Source organism: Gavia stellata, chromosome 9, assembly GCF_030936135.1.
Source record: "Gavia stellata isolate bGavSte3 chromosome 9, bGavSte3.hap2, whole genome shotgun sequence".
NCBI lineage: Eukaryota > Metazoa > Chordata > Aves > Gaviiformes > Gaviidae > Gavia > Gavia stellata.
This window is the reverse complement of record NC_082602.1, coordinates 37,285,685-37,302,164: the sequence shown is the minus strand read 5'-3', so window position 1 is coordinate 37,302,164 and position 16,480 is coordinate 37,285,685. Positions and strand designations below refer to the sequence as shown.

Here is a 16,480-nt window from a genome sequence, read left to right as displayed (position 1 = left end):
CCCACAGCTCGTGCGAGTGCCCGTTCCACGAAATACCTCTGCGCTGATGGGGTGCGGAGGAACACCAACAATATTTAAGAGTCTAAAATAAATGCTCCCCTGGAGTAACTGCCGTCGGGGTGTTTTTCAGGCAGTGCTTGCCCCTTGCCCAGCACACCCACCCTCATCCCATCACCTCCCCAGCAAGTCCCTTAAAGCTGTTCCTCTCTCTCTCTGTGCGTACAGGGAGTTTTCCGTGCTCGGAGGCTGTTCCTGCGCGTCCCCCGAGGAGCCGGTGGGAGCTGGCGGGGCCGAGCCTTTCCCGAGGGAACATGCACTGAAAGAGGAGCTTCGCCAGACCCCGGCTGCCGGCGCCCTTGGCCTGGACCCTGATGGACTCCGAGGCAGGACTGCATTACCATGGTGATGCTCTTAACCAAAAGTCGGGAAAACAAAGGTGCTGACTCTGTAACATGCAGGACTGAGCTGGTAAGCTTTGTGAAATCTTCGTTCAAAATTCTTTTGCTGCCGAGGGCTTTGCTGTAGCTTTATAATAAAGGTTTTTTGTGCTACAGGGCTGGATCTTTAGTTGGTTTGTAGCACTGATTTCTACCGAGCTGCATTAATATCCAAGGAGCAGGCGATTAGTAAATGATTGGAGTGCTGTGGCTTTTGCATATGTGAATTTTAGTAAGCATGCAATGGAATAAACAGTAGAAAAAATGGAATCAACGCTGTGAATAACGCAGGCGAGAAGTTGCTTCACCAACAGTGAACAGATGCTCATCATTAATAGGAGGATGAGCAAGTGGGGAGCAGGATTAAGTGGGAGATGGCGAAGGGCAGTGCTGTGGTTGTTAACAGTCTCACTGGTAGCCTGGAGGGATGCAAATCCAACCATTGCAAATGAGCAGGCAACAGCAAAAGAAAAGAAACTAGGGGCAGCAAACAGCCTAAATGACGCTGCAAGGGGCGAGCGAGGCCGTGGGGCTGAGCGGACCTACGGTAGCGGGAGAGGAGGGGCAACGCGTTGTCCAGGGGCAGTGTCAGAGCAAGCAAGGGTGGGGAGCAGGGGCAGGAGGTGCGGGGTGATGGAGAGCTGTCTGAGAAAGCCCAGAGCAAGGCTGATAGTGGACGTTTGCTCTTCTGTCCTAGGTTCTAGTCTGAGAAGAAATAAGAAATTTCCTCGCAGGGTGCGCTGAGAGCCTCAGATAAGGGCGTGCAGGAACACGGCAGGAAGCATCTGGCAGGACTGGCCATAAATGGGCATTTTGAGCATGAAAGAAATATAAATGCCTAAGTTTGCTGAGGATGACGAACTGTCCGGCTGGGCTTCCCGGGCAGATAGCACAGCGTGCCGGGGCGAAGGCAGGCTGCCCTGGCAGTGCGCGGTGGGGGAGAAGGCGAGCAAGCCAGAGGCAGCGTTAAATCCTGCCTTAAAAGGGTGAAAATTGGGAAGAAAGGATATTGATATATTAAAAAAATATCCTTGCTGTAGTGTTGACTCCTGCCGGGAAGGCAGCATCTCTCGGGGCGGCGAGGAGGAAGCCTGAGCATCCGACGCCGGCTGTGTCCCAGGAGGTGTGCGGGGCAGGTGGAGGGGAACTTGCTGCGGATGAGAAGTAGTTTCTTCTACTGCTGCAGGAAGGGATGGGCACGCGGGCTGTCCGATGGCAGGCAGCGGAGGTGCGGAGCTGTAACGCGAAACTTTGCCCTCGCGTGTTTGCCGAGTGCCTCCCGCAGCTCTGGGGCTGGGTCAATAGTGCAATGATAGTCCTGCTTACACAGGTTGAGTTGCTGGGTTGTCTGGGCTGTTAAATTGGGGCAGTTGTTTACAAGAAGTCTGATCCACCAAAGAAAGCAGGAGGTTTTCCATTGACTTCATGGGAAAGGCCAAAAAGCAAAACCTAAAAGAAATAAATGCCCGAGCAGCGGGGCAGTATCACCCACCAACGCCCGATGGGCTCGCTTGGTTCAGTTCCCAGTTGATGTTAGATGAAACTCTTAGAAAATGGTAATTACACTCAATATGAGACGTACGTCATCTGAAGATGTTCCTCTCCCTCCCGCGTTGGCTGGTCTCTGGGGCTGGCACACAGATGGGTGCTGGCACAACCGCTGCCTTCTTTGGGGCTTGTCGCACTTCCATCGCTGCTCTGTTTTGGCTACTCTTTGGAGACAGCTGCCTGTCCTCACGGTCTCCTGCTTAATTCTACCTGCCGCTTCGTGAGGTGGGGCCTGACAGATAGAAATAGCCTTACTTCACCTAGAAAAGTGGCACACGCTCCAAAGAAGGTGACCAACCCTTATTTACCTTCTCCCCATCCGCACCCCATCATTGTTTTCTGCCTCCACATCCCTCTATAGTCAATATTTACAATATTCTATATATGAAGTGAGATCCTTTTATTGGATTGCTCTGTACAGGCAGGTGCCAGCAGTTGGTCCATAATAATAATAATTATTATTATTAATATATGATGATGATGATGATGATGTGAGCAGGCAACGTGTAAAACATGGATCAGGAGAGAAGTTGCGAATGCGGTGGCCTAACACCAGATAAAACGCAACTATAGCAGCACGGATGAATGGGGAGGTCACGCTGGTGCTTCCCTCAGATGATGTAAAGCCTCAGTCAGATGGGATGGTGTTGCCAAGACAGACACTTCAGAAGCAGAATATGGATATTTTTGGGGATAATAAAAGAACAATTAGTATGAAAGTGTGTTTTTGCAGACATAGCTGAAATGGCATGTAGCTGCAGATGACATACTGATTTATAGTATGTAAAACTGTCCATGCCCATTTTTAGAAGTCTGATGATGTCTCTTACGCTGTCAAGAGCAAAATTCTTGGAAAAAAAGTGTGTAAAAAGCATCCAGGATTATTTTGTACCCATATAGTGGTGTTTTTTCCCTATTTTTAGTGCAAGTCAGCACAATCAGAACACAGACTCCTCAGGAGAAGTGCCGGGGTGAGGATGCCTTGCCTTAGAAACACACTAGATGTTTAAAAAAATCCAAATAGCTGCTTTGTACCTAGAAGGGAGGTCTTAATGGGCCTGGATGGGGTTCAGATACCACAGCTGCTGCTTTCGTGCCCAATCCAGAATTACTGCTGAATTGCAGCTCCCGGTTTAGTTTCTGAGGTGTTTTGGGTCCCGGAGCTGGGGACCTCACTGCAGCTATTGCCGTGGGTAAGGACTAGGTGCAGGGGCCATGATCTGCAAGCTCAGGCCTTGACATGACTCTCTGCAGCGTTTAATTAAATCTGATTTCACTTAGGGAAGATGACTGGGTCTGTCCCCTGGTCCCTGCTGAAACGGGGCCATCGCGGGCACCCGAGGCTCTCCTCCCTGCCGGGTGCTGCGTGGCTTTGCCAAGGCTGGAGGCAGGGTGGTTTCTGGTGCCCTGGTCGAGTCTGCGAGAAGTGAATAGTTTTTCTGGTTGTTTGCAGCACACTCCAAAGATGAGTCAAGGACCTACTCTCTTCTCTTGTGGCGTGATGGGTAAGTAACAGAAACTTCTGTCTGTATTTACTCCACCTCTGCTCCCGCTTCCTTATAGCGATGGGCAGGAAGATGTCCTGACTGGCTGGATCTCTCCAAAAAATGCTCCCCTGCAGACCCTGGGGCGGGCAGCCACCCGCCTGCCCCATGCAGCTGGGCTGGAGCGGCATCCACCCCACCACCCACTAGTGGTGGCCATCGCGCCTGTGCCACCCTCCTTCCCAGGGTGGTTGTCCTGCCCTGTTGCCATTGCTGAGTGAATTGCTTATCTCCTTTCCCCTCCCCTTTGACATATCTGCTTATTTTTAGAGTAACTGCTATGATTGAGATTATAAGCATTTTGGGTCTGAGATTGTGTTTGAGTATCCAGCCCACAACCATGGCTCTTGACTGTTTGCACAATGCAAGTAATAAATATCAGTATTATCACTAAAATATTCCACCGCTTGGCACAAAGTGTTTGGACAGGCCTCAAACAGTAAGGAAAATGTCTTATTTTTGCCTTTGACAATAACCACGGTATAGGATGTTTAATACCTTTCCTGTCAGAGCTTGCTATCAATTTTTATGCTGAACAGCCACCAAAATTGATGGAGGATCGGTGCCTTAGCTGGCGATCCTGAAAAACTGATAGTGCTGGAGGATGTGCCATTATATTGTGCTCTTCGGGTTTTGTAGTGGGGAGCCAGTCACTAGGCGAAGTCTCAAAACCCAATTAAAATTGTAGGTCAAGTTTGAGCCAAGCTACTTGCTATGAAAGCCAATACTTTACAGACAAAGAGGCTGCCCCTTTTCTTCATGGACGCAACTCTCATTAGCGTTAATGGGAGCCGAGCACATGCATTGAGGGGAGATATTTCCCAAGCTCTCTGATAACTCCAGTCATTTGGGGGGGTGGGGAAAGATGGAAAGCATTTGGATTTTTTCAGATGAAAGTCACAAGCTTCAAAGTCAAGAAGGGGTAGCTCCCCATCCCCTTTCTCCTGCCTGTCAAACATGAGTGAGGAACAAAGAAACCCAATCAGATGGTTTTGTCTTGCGTTGTGGCACTGGCAGGCTCTTCCACAGATATGAAGAGTCTGCACCTAATTGAAAAGCAGCTTGTCTTTAAAAGCCTTTACAAAAGCCTTCTGCATCTTCGTAGTGCTGCGCTTGTCTTCCTTGGCTGCCAAATCAACCTCTTTCTGAGAGAAACGAATGTCACCTCCTTGACCACAGCTTGCCATGTAATGGTCTTCATCGTGCCCAATTAAGAGGAGCCAGTCTCTCCAGCATGCAAGGGCATCGGTTGGCTTGGGTTTAATTTTAGGCATCTTCCCTGAGCGTTCTTCTTGATGTCTCCAAACATGGGCCACGATCACAGACTAATCCAATGTCAAAACTTTCTTGACTTTTTAAATGAGTCCCATGGTTATAACAGCTCCAAATGCAAAACTGGGGGAATGTTTCAGGTCAAAGGGCCAAGTCCCTGTCAGCGGAAAACACTGAGATAAATAAACACAGTGAAGTTTGGACTGGCAGCGCAGCCAACGGGAGGCAAAGACTCATAGTCCCATGCACTGTGTTGGGAGGATGGAGGGAAGTTGGCTGAATTTTCTGGGTTTTTAGCCAGAAGAGGCTGAGGCTCTTAGCGCAGGGTCTTCCCGCTTGCCTTTGGGGGCAAGGGCAGCTTTGGGCAGGAAGGCAGCTTGTGGCTGGTGCCGGTGGCCATGGGACAGCAGGGCAGAGGGAAGCCCAGCCTTGTCCAGGCTGCCAGGGAGAGCATCATCCAAACCCTGGAGCTTCCCACAGGCATCGGCTCAGGAGTGTTTATCTCCAGGAAGGAGAAGGAAGAAGTTGGGTCAAAGCCCCAAGGGGTGCATAATGCACCGTGACCAAGAAACCCAGCTGGCCCAGGATGGCGAGGCTGGGGTCCTGCTTACCTGTGCCATAATGTGGGGAAAAAGAGTAAAGTAAAGCCCACGTGTTTTAGATGTAGGTAGCTCGTAAGGTACTAAACACTGTGAGAATCTGAAAATCGATTATGGATTGTAATTAACTCAATATACGTGTAAACATTATTGAAGACTTGGTATGTCGGATGATGCAATGTTAGATCCACTTCTCAAGGTGACCTAAGTAATCTTCTGTTTTTTAGATTTGTAAGAAATACTCCTGCCAGTGTGACAATAATATTACTAAAAAGATTGGGTTTTATCTTTACATAGCCCTTTGCTGGGAGGAAGATTAAAGGTGAAATGCCTAAAACTATAAATTCAACAATTTCTTTTTTCCCTTCTCCTTGATGGGTCCTTGAAACACCTGGGAGTATAGGAATTGTCCTGTTGTTGGATAGGGTTTTTTTCTCCTTTTTTCCCTTTCCTTCCCTTGCAGTCTCCATCACATGCCCCCAGTGAAAATGTCAGTGACTGTGCTAGAGAAAGAAGGCGGCATATTAGAAAGTTCGGGCATTACTTTTGACTTCCTACATTGAAATTTTTCTGTCTTTGGGTGGATGGCAGAAGAAAATTTACGATATTTTAACAAGGCATTGGGATCATTGCCTAACTTTTCCCTAGCAGGCATATAAGCAGTGCTTAACTAATCTAAATCGGTAGCACCAGAGGCTGCACTAGTCCAGCATTCTAAGAGAAACTCAGTGGGCGTGTGCCGACAGCCGTGTTTTCCCGTTTTCTGTGTAAGCAAGAAATTATCTTTGAGGCAAACTGCAGGCAGAGTTTTATTGAGGCTGTGACAAGGTGCTCGCGAGTGCAGTCACCCTGGCCACAGGATCAGAGTCCCGGCACGGTGGGCGTTGCATGCACAGCCCTGCTTGTAAAAGGAAAGGGGAGGATGGGTTTGAGCCCATCAGGGATGGATCCTGCATACGTCTGTGAAATGCTCTTTTAAAAGTAACTGTCATTTGCTTTCCCCCCTGGAAAGCACCCCCAGAATTTGTCCTTGCAGGGCGGGGTGGTGAATGAAGCGCGCAGGTCAGCTCATCCGTCCTTCGGCACGCTCCTCCACCGGCACGGTTTGGCAACGCCAGCGGTCTGAGAGGGGAGCGTGCCGGGGGGACTGCAGCCTTGGGTCTCGTCATTGCACACCTCTTACCTGGAAATCACTTTTCACGCCTCACGGGTGATGGAGGAAAGCCAAGAAGCCAGAAGGAAGTCCAGCTGGAGGGTGATGCCCCTTCATCGCATCCCGAAAGCGCCCGCCGCCGCTCTGCCTCCCGATGCAGGGCTTGCACACCTCCTGTTTCTGAAGCAGGATTTCTTGGGATTTCGAGGTTTTTTTTGGAAAGACATCAGTGTAGAGCAGCATCTTGGTGCACGTTCAAGCATAGTAAATCCACAAAGAGAAAAAGCCGTGCAGGGAAAGCCAACGAGACGTAGCTGGAGCGGGGACACCTCGCCAGAGGATCGCATTGAAGAGCAGGGCACGTTTCGCCGTCAAGGTGGGGAATTTCCCTCCCGCATGCAGGCTGTTGGCACGAGGAGCCCACAGCCTGCTTGTGTGTTTGTTCTCCAGTGGCAGATTTGGGGGCTGTTGTTTTCATTTCCCATTGAAGCACAGCTCTGTGCATCGTATTTTAATCTTATTTCTGCAATGGGAGGGCTCTATGGCACTGCCATCGGCTAATTACAACCATTAAATTTGTTCCGCATTTAGAAATCGTCTGTCGAACACAAACAGGGGGCAGTGGAAAATGCAGGCTGCCTTTTCCCCCATGCACAGGGACCGGGAGACTGAAATTCGACTTGAACAACATAGGAAAAAAAAGGAATTGGATGTGCACTCGTGTGAAGAGAAATGTTTGGGTTAGGATCCAAACAGAATTTATCTGCCAAAAAGGAGAAGAAAAATTGATTGAAACCCATAATTGCCTTACAAGTTGCCGTAATAAATTATGTATTAATGTAAATTATTTCACAGGAAAAGAACGTAGAGGAAACTTGAGCAGAAGGATCATGCATTATGTATAAAAAGGAACTGTAAAAATATTATAGCAGCACATTTGTGTCGCTGTAGTTAAAGTTGTGTCAGCATTTTAGTTTTACACCCTTCTCTGTGGTTATGATGAACGTGGTCATTAAAATTTACTTTGTGTCACCAGAGGAGCATGGCAGTCGTTTAAAAAGCCTGCGACCATCCCGAAGCTCCAAGGTGCCTGGCATGCTCCTGCAAAACCTGGAGCTCAGCGTTTGGAAGCCTGGCTGTGATGCTCTGAGGATGGATCCCATTCTCCGCGGGGCTGTGCAAAGACCTCAGGAACGTTTGGAGGACAGCACCCCTCTCCTTGATTTTTGGGACGTGACTTCAGTCTGCGAGTGCCCCGTGCCCTGGACCACTGGGCTCATTTGATGCAGAGAAGGTTGCACGGGAGAACAGATGGATGTTGTAAGGGTTCATGTTCATTCTTAAGAGTGAATGTCTTGGTTTTGCCCGAATGGATATTTAGGAATAGGTAGCGGTGCTGATCGTGTTTGAGCACGCTATTGACGGTCCCAGGGCACGTTGGGCCGTGCTGGCACGCAGGTGGCTTCTGGCTTGACTCTGAAAATAGAAGGGGGAAGATAAACCAGGTGAGGATTGCCCAGCAGCCAGAGCCCAGGATGTGCCGGGTCTTGCCGGGGCTTGTTGCCGCTTGCCCATCCCGGTAAGCCCTGCCGGCGCGTGCCAGTGAGGCACTAGCCTTGTGCAGAGAGCAGATGCTGCGGCTTGCGGTGATGGCCGCTCTTCACCTGCAGCCCGAGCACTCCAGCTGTTTGACACCCAACATCTCCACCTCGAATGCTGTGTTCAGTTTTGGGCCCCTCACTACCAGAAGGACATGGAGGTGCTGGAGCGTGTCCAGAGAAGGGCGACGGAGCTGGTGAGGGGTCTGGAGCACAAGTCTTATGAGGAGCGGCTGAGGGAGCTGGGGGTGTTCAGTCTGGAGAAGAGGAGGCTGAGGGGAGACCTCATCGCTCTCTGCAACTGCCTGAAAGGGGGTTGTGGTGAGGTGGGTGTTGGTCTCTTCTCCCAAGTGACAAGTGATAGGGCAAGTGGAAATGGCCTCAAGTTGCGCCAGGGGAGGTTCAGGCTGGATATTAGGAAAAATTCTTTGCTGAGAGAGTGGTGAAGCGTTGGAACAGGCTGCCCAGGGAGGTGGTGGAGTCACCATCCCTGGAGGTGTTCAAGGAACGTGTGGACGTGGCACTGTGGGACATGGTTTAGTGGGCATGGTGGGGTTTGTTGGTTGATGGTTGGGCTTAATGATCTTACAGATCTTTTCCAACCTTAGTGATTCTGTGATCTCCCTCCCGGAGCATCCCTGGCCGGGCTGCTCCCTGCCACCCCGGGGTCAATGGCTCTGCCACCAAACTCTCCGGGAGACCGGGCAGGGTGGTGGGAAGGTGTGCAGGCTGGGGGGACAACACGGGGGCCAGGGCTCAGATCGCTCTTCCCAGGGCTGAATCAGAGCTAACTACCACGGCCTTGCTTTGGAAAGCAGAAATAGTTTGGTTTTGGGTCCCCCTGAGGCCTGGGAGCTTGCAGCTGTAACCTGAATTTCTTGCTGCTTCGTGCGTGGTCTGTAGGAGAACTCAGGCTCCTGCTGCCACGACCGGAGAGGACAGGACGAGAAATTCAGTCCTCCTCACCTCTGTGTCTTGGGAGCTGGAAAGCTATTTCACAACCACAAAGAGATGCCAGAAAATTCACTTTGTGTTGCCTCACCCTGGAAATGCAGATTTGCGGATCAAAACATCTCGAAAGAAATTTGCTGGATATGCTCCTTAAGTGACTTGAAGTGTTTATTTTTGCAGTTTTAAGTTAAAATGCAAAAGTAAGATGCTGTTTCATCCAAGGACACTAACAGCCAAGAAGGACCTGTTTAACCAGGGGAAGAGCCCCTCGTGCCACACTTACATCGTGCTCAGGTTGTAAATGTTTTCCTATCGTCTTCCCAATAGGCAAAGGAGAGTTTTCCAGCGAAGCGGCTCACTTGCGAACCGAGTGGTTCTCATGGTGGGTTTTATCCTGGAACAAATTACTGCCTCGAGGTAAACCGAGTTGAGGATTGTGATGTAAGAAAACTAATACACGCTTAACTGCAGCAGTATGAATGGCTCCACTGCAATTGTCGTTATCAGCGTGCTCAGGACGTGAATCTTACTCTTAAAAAATTGAACAGAAAACCAGCCGGTTTTCCTCAATAAGGCTTTCCCGAGTCCTTTAATTACGCCCTCAGCCCTTCGACCACCCCATTTTCAATTTGTTTCAGGGTGAAGAATTTTTTGTTCGCACTGAAAAAACCATTTTCCGGGTTATCCGGTAGTTTGGGACCGGTCAGTGGTGCTGGGGGGGGCAGGCTGTGCCAGGGTCTCCTCTGTACAGCTCCCACTGTACAAGGGGAAAAGCAAATAACCCCAGGCTGGTGCTGGGGATAACGGTGCGATTACCGGTCTCTTTGCAAGGTTTGGAAGATTTATAGCTGTTTGTGCCGAGGCAGGGGTGAAAGAGGAAGGTGTCCCGTATCCTCCTCCCCAAGGCCTTTTGTACAGCGTGACGTCTCCGGCCAGAGGATCGTGGCAGCTTGCCATGAAAAATCGGCTTCTATTTCTGTTTCTTTTGTCTGCTGACCTGACCTAAGAAACCTCTCTGTTGGCAGCATCATACGGGGGGAAAATAATAAAGATCTAAACATAGATGTCGTTGTTTAGCGCAGGTTTTTCACTTTTCATTGTGTTTATTAAAATGAGGGCAGCGACAGTTGAAATGCTGCGCGGTTATTGAGGGCAGAGCCAGGCTCTTTGTGGCTGGAGCTGTTACGGCGGCAGCTGGATGCAGGGAGAAATGGGAAAACTGGCCAAGAGTGGTGTAAGGGGCCCCATATGTGACCTCCCGACTTGAAACTGAGACCTAGTCGGAAGCGTTCTGCACTGCTGCATCTTCCCTATCAGGCTGGTACCTGCAGCTGTGGGCTGGGTACGGCTTTTAATTCATCCTTCAGTTGCCTGAGTGGAAAAACCCCAAAACCCCTCAAAAATATTGCATGATTTAGATACGATCATATGAAACTTCGCAGCGACGGTTAGCTAGCACCGTTTGCCTCTGTTTGCAGCAGCCGACAACAAAAACAGTCACCGGAGAAGGTCTGTCGGGTGATTACTTTTTTCCATTGCAGCAACCGATGGGGTTGTCCTACCACGGTTTTCCTGTTGAGCGTCAACGGCGTATTTGCAGAGAGCCCCGTTCTGCACTGGGGAGCCAGACCTTGATGATACTTTGCTCGCTTCTTTTATCATCAACGGGACCATGTGTGGGAATGAGATCATCCCCCTTAATCCTCTCTTTCGACACGGTCAACAGTGGGATTTCTGAATACAGCTGTAGCCGGGTTTGCAGTCTTCCGTAGCCATATGCGTTTCAGCCCGCGGACTTTGGAGGCGCAGGTTTCTCGGAGCTGTACCCAGGCATCGCAAAACCCATCTGATCAAAGGAATATCTTTATGCTGAGCCCAAAACCATGCAACACGTCGCTACCATCTTTTGCCGTGCTGCGTTGGAAGACTGTTAATGCAAGCCAAATTTGCAGGAGGAACAAATTCCCGTGTAAACAAGCTGAATGAAAGAGAGAGGGAGAAAACGTCAAAAAAGTGTATATAAAAAAAAGAAGTGAACCCATTAAGCGATTTGTTCCTTCAAATAAATTCTTCAGCGTTATGTTTGTCACAGAAATGCAAACAAATGGCTGTGCTAGGTACAAATGGGGTTTTCAAGGCAAGCCCAAAGAGATGCTAAGCCCAGGTTGCTGCAGAAGAGTAGAGGGTGCGGGTACCCCGTTTCCCTAGCACCTTCCCGCTCCGTGCGGGTAACCGGGCAGGGGGGCACCTGGGCCAGAGCACCCAGGTGGCCCCAGATTTGGGGGACGGAGGGGAGATGGACGATGAGCCTCACAACAGGGACCTAGGAACGAAGAACTGCTGGAGGTTTATCGTGCATCTGTTACAGCATCAGCTGTCTTAGGGCTTATTACATGCACTGACTTTTGTTAGAGGCAGTATCTTTGAGTCGGTTTGGGAGAGATGCTCAGAGCCTTAGTGGGGATAAGTTGGTTTCCTTGGAGCAATGCTGTTTTAGCAGCGGCTGAGAGCAGGACAGCCCGATGGGTGTCGGGATGGCTTTTGGTTTCCCGTAGGCTCTGATGACCTTGTTGGGATTTCTGTGCTATGACAGGCAGCTCGATGCCCGGGGGGCACTCCTCTTTCTGTTAGGACCATCCCAACTGCTGTCTCATCTCCTTCCTGGTGTTTTGTCCCCCGAGGTCCATCTCGCCCCCAGCATGGTACAGCTTTGTCCTCTTCACTTCCAGTTTTTGTGACCCTCTCAGGCAATTATTGATTGTGGAGCCCAAAACAAACCGCACGCACCTGAGACATGATTTAGCATGGAGATAAGGCAATGGCCATACCATTTTATATTGCTGAATTTCCCTTAGCTAGTGCAATCTGGATATTCAAAGGCATGCTTTTATCGTCTTCTAGCAGTTTCGCTCCTGCTGCGATTATCACTTTGTCTCTCTCTCCGTCTACATCGCAGCAACCGCTCTGCTGGTAGTTCGGAAAACCGTATTCCAAGAGTTAATTAATTTGTACTGGAGAACGTCCCATATGCTACTCTTTTTGTTTATAGATGTAGAAAGCAAATCGCGGAATTAATTAACGCTAATGCCTGTGCGTGTGTGTTTTTTTTTTTTGTCTCTCCATTCTGAACCAGAAAATGACAGATGGAGAGATCTCAGCAGGAAATGTCCACTTCAGCTCGAGCAGCCGGGCGCCAGCATCTGGGACTGCTTGTCGGACAAGGGCGAGGAGGGCTCGCGCTGGCCGAGGGAGACGGCCAGCACCTGCTCCGTCACCAACCTGATCAAAGACCTCAGCCTCAGCGACCCCCACGGCAACGCCTCTGCCCCCCCCAGCAAGCGCCAGTGCCGCTCGCTCTCATTTTCGGATGAAATGTCAAGCTGCGGGACCTCGTGGAGACCCTTAGGCTCGAAGGTTTGGACCCCGGTCGAGAAACGGCGGTGTTACAGCGGGGGGAGCGTGCAACGCTACTCCAACGGCTTTGCCACCATGCAGAGGAGCTCCAGCTTCAGCCTGCCCTCGCGGTCCAACCCGCTCTCCTGCGAGCATCCCGCCCTCAGCAGCCGGCTGGGATGCCAGCCGAGGAAATCGGCCACCGGCGGGCACGGAGGAGACCGGGCGGACATGCAGAGGTCCCTCTCCTGCTCGCACGACCGTTTCTCCTCCTCGGAGTACTGCCCGCCCTCGGCAAGCAGCACGCCCGCCTCCACGCCGGAGCTGGGGCGACGGGCCGGCGGGCTCTCCCGAAGCCGCTCGCAGCCCTGCGTCCTGAACGACAAAAAGGTTGGGGTCAAGCGACGGAGACCGGAGGAGGTTCAGGAGCAACGGCCCTCGCTGGACCTCGCCAAGATGACCCAGGTAAGAGGCGGCGGTGCCGTCCCTGCGAGGGCCCTGCAGCTGGGGCTCAGCAGCGAGGTGATGCTGTTCTCTGCTTTGCTAAAAATGCTTTAGCATCCTCCTGAGGTGGGACTGTGGTGCGCAGAGTAACATGGGCGTTATGGGGAAGGGCATCCTTCTGTCCCAGCAGAAAAGCCGTTCCCCTGCAAAAGCATGTCTTTAATAAATCCCTGCATTTCTCTTCTGCGCTGATTTTTGCACGCCAAGCCCACCGTCTCGTTGTTTCCTCCTCTTAGCCTCTGTAATTTTCCACCCTGGAGATGTTATCACGTTTCATTTTCAGTTGCAAACACAGAGCACAACCTCCCTCTTCAATCTGCCACGCAAAGCCAGATAACAGATCTGAAATGCGAATCGGGGAGGATTTTGCTCCCGGGTCCTCTCCCTGCAAGACCAAGCGACTGGACTTCGGCGAGAGCCAAAGTGAGAGGCTGTGTCGAAGGACAGTGCAAGGAGCGTTTCCATTTCGCACTCGTAACGTTTCTTTTTCTGCAGTTTTATGATTTGACATTTCCCACGTCAATAATTTATAGTCGTAGAGTCAATGACACCACCGGCTCTGTGTGGGATGGAGATAGCGGGGGGTTTGAAGACCCCAGGGCTCCTGCTGCGGGAGCAGGGGCCTTGCCCCGGCCGCCTCCCGGGGTGGGCTGTCACCTTCTGCCGGCCAGAAAACTTCCCCCCTGGTTTTGGTTTGATGCGGTCGTCTGCTGTGCGGTGCTGCTGCGCTTCATCCCAGAGGCAACCGTGTCGGGAGCATCTGCCTTGATTTCTTGGTGCGGCCGCGGCCGGCAAAGCCCGCCCGGTGCAAGGCATCTCTGTGGTGTTCGCAGGGAAACTGCTGGCAGCGGTTCATGGGGTGGGTTGGAGAAAGAGCCGTGGGGTTTCTCCCCTTGCCGTTCCCCAGCGGGGTGACCTCCGACGCTGCACGTGCGTTTTCCCCTCTTACAAGAACGCGGTATTTTATGGCGTTTCGTGCTTGGCAGTGCAGAGGGTGTTTGAAGGAGTGCAGTGGTGTTGGAGGAAGAGATTGGATTCTCCTCCTCCAGAGGAGCGTAGAGGATAAAAAGGGTGAGGGAATCAGATATTTGGGTGATAGCAGAGGAAAACCATGAGGGTTGCTCTCGTCTTTTGATAAACCACACTGGCAACATCTAATATGCTAAGCTTATTTTATTAAGCTGGATGGGCAGTAAAAACAACTTACGTGTCTTATTATATTTCACTAGCTGCAGGTTGGAATAGCACAATTGCCCCCCCCTAATTCTCTCTGTAGAAGCAGCCACTCATTGCTTCGCCAGTATGTGTGGGGCAGGATGTCCCGCAAGCCCGTGCGGGAGTTTCTCAGCAAACCAAAGCCTGCAAAAGACCCAAACTGCCTCAAAACCAACGTCGGGGAGGGTGAGGCTGCCCCTTCACTGCCTGCCTTCCCACCCTGCCTGGAGCCCCCAGGCACGGAGCCCCACGAGCTGCTGCCGTGGGGAGGGGACAAAGATGACTGTCCCCAAATCGGCATCAGTCCCGCAGGGAGCAATGCGAAGGGATGGCCGTGTCCCCGCAGCTCGCTCAGAAAGCGGCTTCGCTGCTTGTTCCCAGGCAGCTCCTCGCTTTAAAACCAGCACGTTAAAACCGCCTTCGCCAGTGCACGCTGACGACCGCAGCATTCCTCAAGGCTCCGTCAATAACCCGCCGGTGTGGGAGGAGGTCCACAGCTGTGGAAATGGGCTGACCAGGCTGAAAGCCCACGGCACAGAGTGGCCGGGGGAAAGAGGGGGAAGGAAGACAGTTTTTACGCTGAGGGTGGTGAAACCCTGGCCCAGGTTGCCCAGAAAGGTGGTAGATGCCCCATCCCTGGAAACGTTCAAGGTCAGGTTGGACGGGGCTCTGAGCAACCTGATCTGGTTGAAGATGTCCCTGCTCATGGCAGGGGGGGTTGGACCAGATGACCTTCAAAGGTCCCTTCCAACCCAAACCATTCTATGCTGTGGCCCTGAGCACAGGCACCGGGGCTGAGAAATGGGCTGCTCCTCTCACGGTGTGCCCAACAGCAGCTGGAATAATCCTCCTCATCCACATTTCCTCCTCCGATGGCGCTTTCTGGGGCTGTATTTGGAAATGCAAAGCGTAACTTGCGTTTATATTTTGCGTGGGGGGGTTGTGTACACACACAGGTGTGTGTGCAGGGGTTGACAAGGAGCCCTGCGAAGGGTCACGTTGGCATATCACAGGCTTTTGTTGCATCAGGGCAATTTGGCATGGAGGCACGTTAGTAGCCCGTGTGGTTGCGTGGGTAGCAAAATCCGATGCGATACCTGTGCACGCGGAGCTGGTTGTGCACGTGCCAACGAGCACCTTGGTTTGGTTGCCCACTGGGGTATCTGCTTGCCGTGACCAGTGGTTTGTTCTTGCAAGGCTGAATGTGCCCATTGTACCCCTCAAGCTGCTCAGGACCTCGAGAGGAGGTGGAGGTGATCGTCAAGACCTTGTAGAATGAGACCCAAATGTTGAATGAGTTGCAAAGCCTCTGTATGATGCACGTGTGCCCCAGCTGCATCTGCTGGAGTGCTCACAGCTGAACAAAGGGAAGAGATCAAAGGGACGGGACTATTTTTATTCGCCTGGCTATTCTGAGAGCCTGCGCGACGGTTACCGTCTCCGAGTGGTGCATGCGCCGTGGTAAGATGAGCATTTTGGAAGGTCTGGGAGGGCAGAGTAGAAGTCATCTGCTCTTCTTTGCTCATCTCTTTGTGCTGGGCCAGCTCGCAGGGGCACCAAAGGAGAGCACAGAGGAGCGGGGAGCAATCTTCCCATGGCCGCAGCCATGGCAGGCTCCGAGGCTTTGATCCCTCATTAAAAGAATTAATGAGTTTACCTTTGCAAATGCCAACGAAGCCTTTTTTTTTCCTTTTTTTCCAAAGGCTCCTTGCGATTTTCTGCTCTTTAATTGCCAGCCTTTGCAAACGAAGGGCACGGAGGCGGTGTGGCAGGTAGGGCAGACCCCCAAACAGACCCCGCTGGTAGGGACGCAGCCCCGGCACAGCACCGAGTGGATGGGGCATCACATCCAGCTGATTTTGCTGCCAGTGCTGCGCTCTATGGACTTCAGGGAATAAAAGGTTTGTGCCGGGGCCTGAAAAGTCTCTTTGTAGCTGTTCTTCCAGCCTTGCGAGCCCACGGATGCTCCTTCCTGGCTCCCTTGGTGCCCATCGGGGGTTTAACACCGGCTGTAGCTTATCTTGAGCCCTTCCCGGTCCCTGCCGAGGTCTGCGAGGCTTTGCAGGCTCAGCATGCCTGTGCACTTGGCTCAGTCCGTTCTCTGAGGAACTGAACCGCAGGCTGGGATTGCATCCTGCACCTCTTAGCCCACCTCTTTGGGTTGGCCTTGGCCCCAGCGAAACACAGAGTCTAAATGAGAGCAACCCCAACGGCCGAGACCCCCAGATTGGCTCCTGGGTTGGGCGGCTCTCCATCCCACATCCCC

General features: G+C 51.7%; 1 protein-coding gene across 1 annotated transcript in view; it reads left to right on the top strand.

The window, feature by feature from the left end:
- Positions 1-383: 383 nt before the first annotated feature.
- The window catches only part of FAM53B (family with sequence similarity 53 member B), a 34,184-nt gene continuing 18,087 nt past the window's right edge, over positions 384-16,480 (top strand). The window contains exons 1-3 of the mRNA XM_059821472.1: positions 384-468; positions 3,439-3,490; positions 12,236-12,960. Of these exons, the coding sequence (XP_059677455.1) occupies positions 400-468; positions 3,439-3,490; positions 12,236-12,960 (846 nt within the window). The 5' untranslated portion in view covers positions 384-399. The remainder of the gene's footprint in view (positions 469-3,438; positions 3,491-12,235; positions 12,961-16,480) is intronic.